We start from the raw sequence: 13,800 nt of genomic DNA, 5'->3' as shown, positions 1-13,800 counted from the left end.
GAGCAAGGGGTGCAGCTCCTGCCCTGTGAAATGAGGCTGATGGGGCTGGGGTCCCTTAGCCTGGGGGTGGGGGTACGGCTCTGGGGGAACCCAACAGCAGCCTGCCACTGCCTAAGAGAGATTATCAAGAAGGCAGAGCCTGACACTTTACAGAGTGCACAGTGGAAGCATAAGAGGCAATTATCTTGAAATGAGGAAGTTTTCAACCAGAAATAAGGAAGAAAAAATAATTATGAGGATAGTTACGGGGGTGTTGAAAGAGGTTGCCCAGAGAAGCTGTAAAATCTATGTTCTGGAGGTTTGCAAGACCCAGCTGGACAAAGCTCTGAGCCCAGGTCTCATCTGGCAGTTCACCGTGCTTTAAGAAGGAGCTTGGACTGGAGACCTGCCTGGGCCCCTTCCAACCTGAATGAGACGAACTTCTAAGTAATGGGAAAATATTATTGGGGAAGTAACTTTTAAGGAAGAATCAAAGTGCAACATCTACAAAGAGTAAAACATTATTTTCTTTAATATTTATGTATTATAGTATTCTGTGCATCAAATTAACAAACAAAATAATTGCTATTCCCATGTGAATCAAAATAATAGAGAAATACAGAGAAAATTTATGAGTCAAACTCTGGTCTTTAGACACCTGTCTATCATTCACTTCTTTGTAACATAATATGCTGAATTAAGACTCTTCACACAGTGGTTTTGAACGAAGTATCTGCCACGACAGTAAACAATTGTACTGTCAGTTAAGGAGCCTGAAAAAGAAATGACTGATTTTAATCTTTGGATAGTGTAACTCCAGTCAATCAAAATCAATCTCTTGATTTCATACAAGATCAATGAAGGAAAACCATATTGTAAGTTAAACTGATGCACAGTAATGGTCATGAAATGGTGATCATTGCAGTACACCACATGTTCACTTATGCCCCTCAAAATCCAGTTCTGCTTGCTGCCATTGGACTTAGATCAGAATTCAAGCCTATTTTACAAAGGGATCAGTTATTAATGATTGAATTTCTATAAATTGTTTTAAAATTAAAAGATAGTTGGGTCTGTTAGTGCAAGTTCAACTTGGTAATCAAAATAAAGTTATTTACTGTCTATGTTATCATTTTATATAGGCACCTGGAAGAGAACAAGGTTAGTATTTAATAATATGATATTAATTTACTGTCTTACCTTCATATTCCAAGAACAAAATATTCTGTCATTAAAACTCCAGCTGAAGTGATCAGTATAGGAACCTGACACCTATCCTGCTGTGTAGCATCAGGCTGTCTGGCTCTATATTTAAATGAGTAAGAGACATCCCCCAGGTATATGTCTGCTGAGAATAGAGAGATTTAGAGGGACCTCAACAGTTGTGGAAGAGGTAGCAGATAAAAGGAATTTAACTTGGCATTAACTACAGCTAATTCAGGATCCAGGATATCACATTTGTTCTAAGCAAATCAAAGTCTTAAGGTCTTGGGGAAAATAAGAGTGTTGGAACCTAAAAACCTGTAGGAAGGATATCCTGAAAAGACTGAATCTGCACAGAGGATATCTCCCTTTTCTCCATCTTGCTCCTCTCCTGTAATTTGAGGGTGAGAATTTTGAAAGAAAGATTTTTAAAAGCTTTAGGTTTTTAAAGCTATAAAAAGCAGTTTGACTTTAAAAAAAAAAAAAAAAAAACAACAACAAAAACCAAACACCCCTCCCCCAAAAAACACGTTTAAAAAAGAAGTCAATTCTTCAGATGTATAAACAGCTTGGAAAAAACAGCTTAAGCCGCTCACTGTGCATAAAGGTCCATGGAAAAAAACAATGTTACTCGGAAGACAGACACAGGCTACATGATTTTTATGCTGTTTACACCTCTGTGTTAATGAGTTCACAATTTCCTCTGGCATTTCATTTTGCGGATTAAGGCAGTTTCCTGATTTTCAGCTAGAAATAGCATTGACTGCATTAATCCATTTAATGCCTACCTATCCTGTCCTCGAAAAAGGATTTATGAAGCCTCTGTATACTTCTAGTACAGCATTTTGCATTATTTACCAGCATGTTAAGCCATATTTGGCAAAACTTGTAATGTTCACCATATAACATTCAGTGCTAGTATAAACGTTTCCCACTGAAGTCATTAGCTGACTCATTTAAGCCAGACTGATTGTAGCCTATCAGCTTTTTCTATTCAACTGCCTCCCCTCATATATGAATTTAATTAAGTTAATTTATTTCACAGTAGTTTCTAGATACTGTGAAAGTTACATACAAGAGGAAATAATAAGTTCTTATTCGTTTTATTAATAGCTACAGATTTGGGGAAGAAACCTGAAATACCTTTTCAAGCACAACAGTATAAACCAAAGCATCATCCTGAAGCCAGGTAGGAATGTAAGAATTTCAGGAGTTCGTTTTGGATGCTTCAAGGACTAAACATTCGGCTCTAGAAAATCATACTTCACTGGGCAATAAAAGCAAGATGATATCATTTTCTGATGCCGTGTAGTGATAGATTAGGTTTTGCCCTGGTGCATGACAAGAACCATCTTTGGGAATTGCTTCCAAGCTATTGTAATTGCACATTCAATTGTTATCTTTAATAGCATACTACTGTATTACATTTTTGTCTCACTTTCCGTGATAGGGTGTTAAATATACTGTATAAAGAAGCTCTGCCATCTCCAGTCTCAGCATTTCCTCTTGCCCCTATTTTCTGTTTTTATATACAAAGAATACATACTTGGCCTTTCAAAGGCCAACTATTCTTCCACAGAAACCTGACACAGTTGCTCCTATTTTTCTTTTCTAACCTACACAAATCTTTCTTTTCTAAACATGCTTTTGAGTCCATATCCTCCTAAAGAACTCAACAAAAAACAAAAGTAAGGATAAAGTATAGGAAGTATATGAATGATTTCACATCTTTCCTAGACAAATACTGAACCTCTCATCTAGCCTTGTTTACAATGATGGCATTTCTCCAAGATAAAATTATTGTCTGGAGTAAACATGACACTATTTGTGACCCCCAGTATTTTCTTTCTTCTTGTGCGGTACCAGTGCCTCCCACGGGAAGTTATTTGGCCGATGCTTTTCCCAGTGTAACCATTCTAATTAACAGCACAACAAAATACCAGCCGGGTACTCAGCAGCGGTCTAGAAAATCAGAAAGGACAGGGGACAACAGCTCCCTGGGTCTTCCTACAGAAGGGCTGGGAACATCAGGTGAACTTAGCAGGGAACAGGCCCAGAACGAACAAAAGCAACTTGTGCCTCACTACAGATGCAGTTAAAAAGTGAAACTCTTGCCAAATACTCTTGTGGAGAGTAAAAATGTAAATGACTTCAAAAAGTGGCTGGTGAAATTAATGGAAGAGAAATCTGTCAAAAGACACTAAATACAAAACTATCACCCAAAACCCAGGGAGGCCCACAGCTGCAATCAGTAGAGAAAGGGGTATTCGGGGGAAGCACAGCTATGCATTGCTCTCTCGTTTGACTCTTACTTAAATACTCGCCACTAACAGAAATATTTTGCTGACATTGCTTTCACTTATTGCTTTCTCCTAGCCTTCCGTGTACGCGGACTTCTAAAAGTGTTTGCAGCTCAGGTAAGAACCAGAGATTGCTTTGAAAACTCAAACCTAGCAGGGATAAATACAAGTAAGAAATAGATTCGTGTTTCTACCTGTGCACGTCTGCACTGGAGATTTCAAATGCACGGAGTTAGTGCAAAGGGATTGTTAAATCAAGCAAGCAGAAAACAAGTGAAAAAACAGCATAGTCGATAGTAGTGAAGAAACAGAGTTACTTGCTCGGCTATACCCCGTGCCTGGTTCAAGAAACGGCCAACCTAGAATGCAAGTGTTAAACCCAACCCCAAAAAGGAAAGGGATTTGGACAAGCCACTGAAGGACAATGGGGAGAGGAAAAGAATACAAATTGGGCATACAAAGAGACACCCGCCAAGAAAGAGCACACTGTGAGCACAACTGTCCTCGCTTTTCCAGGCAGAGATGCAATCAGCTGGGCTAAACGGAAGCTACAGATGTCCAGGACATAATAAAGCAGCTACTATGGGTTTAATGCCTTTGTGTTAACAAATACACTGATCTTTGAAGAAATCGCTTTAGATTTATCCCAGATTCCTAGAGGGAAGGACTTGTAGGTGCCATTATAAGGCAGGGCTGTCAAATAATTATGGTTGGAAACAGGACATCCCCCGGACTGTGTGGTTTTACCTAAGGGAACATACTGGAAGCCAACATTAACATTGGTGGCATGCCCTGCCAAGGAAGGCCTGTGGTACAGCTTGCCCAGGAACTGTGGCAACATCCCTCTGCTCATTTTCCCTGGATCTCTAAGATTCTCAGAACTGAACGCAACACACAGGAGCAGTATCACTTGATTCATGTGCACAGTCTCCCTAATCTTGAAGGCAATACTTCTACAAACACTACTAAAAGTTGTGCTAGCTTTTTACTGTCATATCCTGTTGTATCTGTTGTCCACCAACCCCTCTACCTAATTTTTTTTTTAGAAAAATATGGCCTCACTAGCATTTAACCCAAAATTTCTGTGGCTCATCCCTACCCTTCAATATAGTTACCCCTGCTTTGAAAAGTATTTCTGTAAACCCCTGCCCCCCCCCCCCAAAAAAAAAAAAAAAAAAAATAGAAAAACACCCCAGCATCTACTTAAAGACTTATAAAAAGCAAAATCCCTTTATTAGACAAACTTCATTATAAGAATTGTGTCAGCAAAATAAAACACTTATCACTCTGTTTTGTAAATATGATTTCTTTTTGCAGAAATGTGTACTAAAGATAAAAGATACTGGAAAGGAAACTCTCTGATATATTTATCTTTCATATACAGATTCATTGATAAAGAGGTGTATCTATACCTTAGACGGAATACATGACCTTGATCTTTTGGGGTTTTTGAATGTCATTAGAATGCACGAGCCAAGTTAGCTTATGCTGTATCTCCAGTCTTTAAAAAGAGACCCAGGGGCTTTGGTGACCGAGGAGCTATAGGAATCATCCATGCTGGTAACCTCCTACTGACCTTGACAACACTTACTATGCTTTTATATTTTCCCTTAACTGCCTCTGCAAATGCCCTATATTGTTAAAACCCCTAAGCTGTGCCAAGACCCTCTAAGTTGCATAATGTAAATTTATGGCAAAAGCAACTAACACCAGGAAGAACATATGGATTGTATTATTTGTTCAGATAAAGTAGGATTCACCTTAACTTCAGCCACTGCCAGGCTAAACAAGCCCACCTCCCCTAGCTGTAGGGTCTCATTTTAAAAATACAGTATCTGGGCATAGCACCAAAAATGCAATGTGAACACAAATGCCAAAATCAGGATCCGATAAGCTGAATGGTGACACATTTGCATTTTGATACCTCAAACTGACTGCAGAAACACAATGTAGGTGTCTGGTCGCAGAGCCTTTGAACAGTGATTTCTTCTGTGAAGGGACCCGTTGCCTGCTGAAGACCATGGCTGTTTGTCTACTGAGATCAGTGGATGTTGTGAAACACAGTGAGAACTATTATTCTTCTGGAAAAGAAGGTCTTCCAAGTCGGATTTCTTTAATCTTCTGTCATATGCTATATATGGGCAGAAAAATAATAAACTGATAAAGCATGAACAATAGATAAACCATAATGAAATACCGCTTTGGCAAACAGTACTGTCTCTTGTGACAGTAACCAGAAGGAAAAGATGGAAGCCATTGATAATCACGTTTTTCTCATTTACTTTTACAATAGGCACTAGGTCATTTCTCCCACCAGCATTGCATGAAACAAAAAAAAAATGCTTTCTGTGTAGAGCAGGATATGATGGTTTTTTATCTTTGATTAATCATTCTTCCCTCGTGTTGTGTACCTGCAAACTGCATTTAACCTATACATTGAAGGTACACTATTGCTTTTCTCAGGCTGTTTCTGCTGCCTCCTAATCGGACTCAGCCCAAGCTTCCCACATTACCCCAACGCTTCGTGTTCCTGCCCCATCCCCTGAACTCGCACAGCTCCCCAGTGACATGGCAAGCCGGGTCCGGCTGGTAAATGGCAGCCCTACATGTACAGACAGTGAATGGCATTTGATTTGGGAGGATGGTTTTCAGCTATGTAAGCTCCCTCAGCGTGCTGCCTTCTCAGCAGGGCAGTATGGAGCTGGAGCACGCAACCGGGGACCACCACCCTCACCTTTTTCTAAGTGCAAGAGCAACCTCCCCTCTTGGTCCTAAATTTGTTAGTTGAAACAAGTCACGTCAGCATGGCTGAACCTCCGAATCCTTTAAGGTTTCGATAGCTTGGTGGGAACAATCCTAGCTGTAATGGGATAAGGGGCTTTAACAGGATCCAACAAAACAGCAGCTCTGATGCAACACAAATACAAGCGGCACAAAAGGTAGAAGTAGAACAGAATGAACTGTTACACTTTTAGAATACAAAAGTCCCATATTTATTATTTTATTTAGCATTTCCTATTTTATTAATAGTTTATCTTTAATATTTTGCTATGTTTATGTGCGCAAGAACCTGGCACAGTGATGTCAGTTAAAAAACATGAGGAAACCAATGTGTTAAATTTCTTGAGGCACGAACCTGCACTCACTGGTGCTGCATTAGCACAAGACCAGTCGTAACCCACAGCTCTAAATTTTACAGGTTCATATCACAATATTGTATTTCTGAACTGTAAATGCTATTCTCAGACTTACTAAGTAAAACTGATAATTTATAGTTTCATTATACCCTAAGTTTAAAAAATACAACTTTTTTTCCTTCTGAATTTACTTTTGCAGGGTCCGTGTTAAATGTAGAGGACTCATCAGTGACTAGGTCACCGTCTCCTACACCATACACAGCATGCAAATATAAATTAAAGCATTCACTTGAAAAACAGGAAATGCAATCTCTTACCCAACCCACTGAAAAGGTAAAGAATGCTTCGCTTCATAAAGAGACCAGTTCTTAAAAAACAGGATTATCACTATAGGGCACACACACACTGTAAGAACTGCAGTTTACTGAAAACGTTTCCCCAAGAACTTAAGTGGTCTGAAAGCTGTGGGTATTCAGCACCCCTGAAAACAGTCCAATATAAGCTCTCGGGTAAGAATTTACACATCTAATTTGATTCAGATTCCTAACAGGACTTCTCAATACAGATGCATTGCAATTATTTTTATAAACTGGGTTAAACTTGCTTTAAATACATATTAGATATAATCTGTTTTCGCTGGCTTTTGCTTCTGCCCGATGTGGTTAATTTCTATACACTGATTATGCTATCTTAAAATTAAGGACTTAAACAAATATGAATGGTACATTGGAGAATATGATCGCCATGAAGCAGAGAAGGCACTGTTACAGGAAAACATTGTAAGTACAATTTATCTCAAAACCTGACGTGTAAACTCTTGGAGAAAGTCCCTGTAAACTTGTACACGATGGCTTACAAGTTTTTTTGTGAACTCACCATACAATCCATAATTTAAATCCCTGCCATACAGGATGAGACATTCTTGGTTAGAGATTGTTCAAAGAAATCAAACGCTGAACCGTATGTTTTGGTCGTCTATTATGGAAGAAAAGTATACAACATTAAAGTACGTTTTCTGGAAGAGAGCCAACAATACGCACTGGGAACAGGGCTCAGAGGAGAAGATGTAAGTAAAATCCCACCTAATGTTACGGTCTATTACTTTTATGTCACACTTCACAAGTCCTTAATACCAAAGATTAGTTATAAACTCTCCCACATAACAAACTCGCTGTTTCCTTGAAGTTTCTTTTACAATACTCTCATTTCAAGTATGTCAAAGTTTCAAGCAACTTCAAGATAATAATTTAAAACCAAGTTTTACATATCATGTTCAAATTCCGATTTAAATCAATGTGAAAATTTCTTGAGTACTTATAATACTTCTACCTACTCTAAGTAACACTTGCAAAGTAAAGGGGAAAGAAAAGCCCTCCCTTTCCAGGTGTACATATTATTTTAGCTTGTTATAATATAAGCAGATATTTTAAAATACATACAACTCCATGAATCTGACGGCATGGCCTGTTGGTATTATTGCTGCTTAATGACTCCTATTGTCCGTCTCATACAGCAAAGGGGAATCAGTATCTTAAAAAAAAAAAAAAAAAGAGGAAATAGGACAAAAATTATCATGGATATTCAGAAGCAGTTAAATCACGTGGGTCCCCACCAATCAATCTTTCAGATATGATAAACTTCAATTAGAAAATCCCTTTACATTAGCAATGCTTTTTTACGTAATTAAATTAAATTCTATTCACGATAAGAGTCTAATTCTTATTCCACCTATATGGTTGAATAACAACTACTGTATCAGCACGTCTTTCACAGAAGAAAATAAAAGTTAAAACAAACAGCCATCTCTATAAAGATGTGATACTCAAAAAAAAAAATTAAAAGAAACTTAAAGAATGCTCAGCTGAGCACAAAAGGGGCACATAAGGGAGGACCAGCTGCACAGCAGAAAGCAAAACAAACTACTATGAGAGTTATCAGCTACATCAATGACAGACAGCAATCCAACCAAGGTGAAACAGCAAAGCCTCTGTAGCCGAATCTTCAATTGCATCCTTTTTATGTGTGTCGATACTTTTAAAACTTATCTTTTCTATAGGTAGACTTAAAAAAAAAATAAAAACTTAAATCAAAACTGACTTGATAAATTTGACAGCTCCAAGGTTTACATTTAGATTCTTATTAGAAAACATGGGATAGGATTCATGAGCTTTCAGAGATGCAGGGCAAGGTTTACTGGCAAGTTGTTCTTCAGGAACAACGGTTTAATAAGGAGGGAAATATATCCTTCATTGTTCAAGCACACTGAAACAGTTTGAGAAGCAGAAGGGCGTTTTCTGTAGCAGGAGGGCTGCATTGCTGTAGCGAACCATCAGTCTTTCGTAAAACATCGGCTGCATTTCTGAACTGAACCTCAGAGATAATTTCCTGGAGTTTTAGTACAATTTCGGAGAAGGCAAATTTAGTTTTCTGTGGTTCTTACATTGTTTAGTCTTACTGTAATGACCCCGGTAAAAAAGGGCTGAGCTTACAAACAATGACTGACTGAAAACATGGAACGGAACCGAAATACGGTATGCTACAGGATAATGCAGTATTGTGTATGGTACACCACAGAATAAAGACATAAAACTAAATTTTCATCATTTTAACAGATTTAACAAGGCAACTAGAAAATTACCTGAACAACACACAAACAATTTGAACAATTTTTACTGAACTAAAAGGAAGGAGAACACAATCCCTCCCATCTCAGGAAATAACAAAATACACGACTTTGCTGTTTGCTCCAAATTCTGCATAGAAAGTCTGTATCTTAAACAGTGGGTCTGGACTGACAACAGTCAAATTCTAATGTCACAATTCCAGAATAAGGATTCCAAGCATCTAATTAATAGCCAACAGTATATCCAAGACTTGACTCTACCAGGCCAAAGCTGTAATCATGACACGTTACCTTAAGACCTCTTTTTTAATGGGTATGGTTTCTCTGAATTCGAAAATCCTGCCATAGATCAACTACAAACAAAAAAATAATCAGAATTGTTTTGCTAATCAGCTATGTGTAGTAACAGAGAGCCAGAGAAATGACAGCCTCCCACTTCTACGAGCTATTCTCAGCAGCAGACATGAAAAGAAAATTAACATCGCACTGGGCAATAATTAACGGCACCAAGCTTGCTCAGCACAGCTACTTCCATCTTAGGCAGCCAGAAAGGATTCCCTGAAAATGCTTTTTCTTGAAAACAGACATATCAATTTCCGCACCTTGCTTAAGGTTCTTATCTCAGGAGAGCGAAAACAATTTGTAAGGCTGTGGATTACAGCAAAATTGCTACCTGTGATTTTCCAATGTCTGTTAAAATGCTTTCTAGAACTCTCTCCATTGCCCCTCTCTTTGTTACACCACATTCTGCAGTACGCAATGCAGACAGACAGGCTGCTTTATCTAAATTAGCTGAATATTCCCTCTTCACCTGCTAAAGAGAAAGCAACCTAAACAACAGACTTACTACATTTCTCCCACATTGATCATTTTATTCAAAGGTTCAATCCTACTGATTTTCTGCAGCAGGTTTTCACTTTCAGATTAGTCTATTCCCATCCACTAAAAACTTGCTTTTTCCTACACGTCATTATTCAAATGTTTCACTATCCTACTGCAACTCTTGATTTTTCATATACAATTTATGAGGGATTAACACGTTGTATGATCAAAAAAGACTTGATTAACAATATTTTTTTAATGTATTTAATTCAACTTTCATGAGTACATTGTCAACTCTCATCTAGCCCTCTAAGACCAGGGGGTGGGTGGGGGAGCATTGATCCTCATATTTCTGTCTATTTTAAAAAGTTGTTACCTCTCCATCAATGTGATGGTGATTAACGACAAGTAACTGAAGTCCCATGCAGATAAATTAGTATTAAGCTGGAATATAATGAATATAAGCAGGAAAAAAAAAAAAACACCTAACCACTAACTGTTAGCAGAGCTATATCTTTTGCTAGCAATTTATCCACAGATGTTCATATCTACATACATATTTCATATATTATACTGAGCTCACTAAAGTCCAAATCACATAAAGCTATATAGACCAGATCCCCAAATGGGATACACGTGGAATTTAGGCATTTACATTCAAAATTGCTGTCCTGAGCACGCTCTACTTGTCTGTTGCCTTCCCCCAATTTTTCAATATTAAAGATCCAGAGATACCTGTAACACTGCTTCTTTTCATGTACACAGTTCTTTTGAAGATAAGGAAATCAAAACCTTGCTCACATTTAAAGCTGATCATGACACAAAATTTAAATATCTTATTGCCTTTGCAAACTAGATCTGCCACACACAAAATACATGTTTTCAGCATGTCTGCAGCATCAGGTTAAACTCACAATGCAATAACCAAATAAAAAGAAAAAAAAAAAAAAAAAACAACAAAACCAAAATCAAAGGCAGGAGTAGGCTCCTCTTCAACTTAATGCCTGTTTTACACAGAAGCTTAGAGCACAGCCCAACACGTATCTCTGGATCTCACTGTTCCAGCCACAGATGTTTTCTCCATCCTCACCACTCCCTACCACTATTTGCAGCTACCTTTCATTTTCAAACCATTGGTCATACCAGTCACATCAATTCAACTCAGTTCATTTCAAAGGGAGTCAGATGTTTCAGCTCCAACTGCCTCCATCAGACATTAAACTGGCCTGACTCATTAGAGTAGATGATGGAGCACTTCCACAACATCTTCCACTGACAGCGTTGTGTCAAAAGCAACCACCAGGAAAATGGGCACAGCAAACACCTGTCAGGGGATGCCAATACTTTCAACTGAGAAAAATGTTTACAAGGTAAACATCTTGTCCACAGCTTGAATGACAGTTCAAGGACAAACTGTTCTCATTCAAGATGTACGATGTAGTCCATAGTCCTACCACCACCCCTATGCAATTCGTAACTACACCTTTCATCTCCTTGAGACCCCATTCTTATCTCCCCAGAAGAGTCTGCAGACCAGCAGATAGGACATTCCTAAGACAGCAGAGATCAGTTTGAGTCTCTTCAGACAGTGAAGGGAAATCAACAATTCTGCAGTATTGCATTTTCTTCATCTTAATGTCTTTAGGTGTCTTTATGCCTAACAAAGTGTGGGTTTCCATTATAAAGGGCCAAGGACATAAAATTTTGGACCATCAGTTCTCACCACTACGATGTCTGAGTCAAGTTCAAGTTTGAGCAGCCATGAAGAGACTCAGAGCTTAATATTTTAAATCTCACTAACACATAAGAGTACAGGATGAAATAAAATAGGAAAAAATATCCAAGTACAAGCTGAGAGATTCTCCCCTCATTACCAAAAGGCTACAGCTTAAAGGTGCAGTGATGAATAACATGATATTAGCCAAGTGAAGCCACATTAAATTTTCAAAGCAGATGAACAATTACAGTAAGACTTTTTAACTTTCCAATCAACAAAAAATATTAGAAAACAGGAAAAGAACTCATGCTGATGAAGAGTAAGTTTAGAATAAAAAACGTTAGGATTACTTTGGTATGGCATGAAATACAAACCATAGTTTTGCCTAGATATCCAGTAGCAATAGTGATCTTGAACATAAAGACAAAATAGCAAAGAGGAACAAACGTATACAGCTAGAAACAAAACTTCAAAACATTAGCATACTGTTTTTGAGATTAAATAATTTTCATCTTAAAATAATACAGGAACTGTTTCACCAAATGTTATAAACTGGGCGTGGATCAGCTGGAGATGTCAGAGACTACCTCAAGATACCGTCATGTATACAACGAATGCCCACGCTTACAGTAAATGTGATATAATATAGATACAGGATAAGTATTAATGTCACAGTAAGCTTGCATTACTGTGTACAGTTCTAGTGATTTAATACCAATGAGTCCAAAGAATAGCTCAAGAGGAGAAACAATGGTGGGATGAAAGCTTAGCAGTGGGATATGACAGCTCACAAGTTCCACACTTGTGGAAGTGAACTGTTTAAACCAAAGGACTGCTAACCATTGGAATGGCAGGATTAAGAGACTCCCACCAGCACAGGTGAGGATAAATAGCTTGGATAGCTTTCTGTTGCTGCTTGGTCATTTCAGGAATCTCGAACCACATCAACAGGCTTGGAGGATGTAATTGTTTTTAACACCAGCAAATGAGACTAAAACCCTGCTGAGACCCTTCTTGTCCCATACTTTAAAGGGATTTTATAGCAACTTTCTCAGTAAACTGATGGGAAAATAACAGGTATATTTTAAAAGGTATAAAGAAGAAACTTGCAGTGTAAATTACCATGTACTGCTAATTAACTGTAACTTTTGACAGGCTAAAGTTAGTAACGATTTATAGTTGTTTCATCTTTTCAAAATCTATCATGGCATCTGGCATCACAAACTTTTACAGGTGATACTGCATTCTCAGGGCTTAGACATCTTAGCCAGCTGCATTCTCCTACACAAGACAGAGACACACAAAGGAAATAAGAGGATTAAAATCTGGTGCTTTTCCTTTTATGATTGCTTCCATCTAATCTAATCATAATTCTGTGCAAAATATTACCTATTTCTAATACTGTCATTTACAAGTCTTTTAATGTTATAGATAAAACCATCTAGCAATTTCATTTTCAGTCACTGATTACAGTTTTTCTTTTTCCCCCAGAAATTTAATTCTGTGAAAGAGATCATTGACTTCTACAAGTATGTTCCCATCACACTCATTGATGGAAAGGATAAATCAGGATTCCAGAGAGAACAATGCTACCTTAAATATCCATTCAAGTCATGCAAAAGATGTTTTCCACCTTAACATCACTGATTTGTTTGTATAGATGTAAATAGAACAGTTATTTAAGTGTCTCAAAAATCAGATTAGCCTTTCAGTAAGGAGCTCCCCGTACTATTAGGAAGCATTCTAAACGCTCCACTAAAAATCTTCTCTCCAACTCAGAATACAGATCTACTCCATTTTTTGATTCTTGTAATTTGTTTGTAACTTTGAGAATACGGGTAAAGTATATGTCACTGTATTAATTCACACAAAAGTGTTAAGAGAGACTGACTCCTGGTACCTTGACAATAATTGAGCAATTTGCTTATCTTGCACTCTACCTTCTAACACAAGACAAAAAACCAAACTCGGTCTTGCTTAACTAAATGTCGCTGAAGCTCAGTTAGTAGCAAAACCTAA

General features: G+C 37.8%; 1 protein-coding gene across 1 annotated transcript in view; it reads left to right on the top strand.

Annotated features, from left to right (window-relative positions):
* CLNK (cytokine dependent hematopoietic cell linker) overlaps nt 1-13,419 on the top strand; it is a gene marked incomplete at both ends in the record, with an annotated part of 34,378 nt that extends 20,959 nt beyond the window's left edge. The window contains 4 exons of the mRNA XM_082483092.1: nt 6,819-6,952; nt 7,321-7,398; nt 7,530-7,685; nt 13,273-13,419. Of these exons, the coding sequence (XP_082339218.1) occupies nt 6,819-6,952; nt 7,321-7,398; nt 7,530-7,685; nt 13,273-13,419 (515 nt within the window). The remainder of the gene's footprint in view (nt 1-6,818; nt 6,953-7,320; nt 7,399-7,529; nt 7,686-13,272) is intronic.
* Between the last annotated feature and the right edge of the window lie 381 nt (nt 13,420-13,800).

The sequence above is a fragment of the Vanellus vanellus genome, assembly GCF_965231255.1.
Source record: "Vanellus vanellus genome assembly, chromosome: 4".
NCBI classification, from domain to species: domain Eukaryota; kingdom Metazoa; phylum Chordata; class Aves; order Charadriiformes; family Charadriidae; genus Vanellus; species Vanellus vanellus.
Note: the sequence above shows the minus strand (reverse complement) of the source record. Positions and strands in the feature narration are given on the sequence as shown.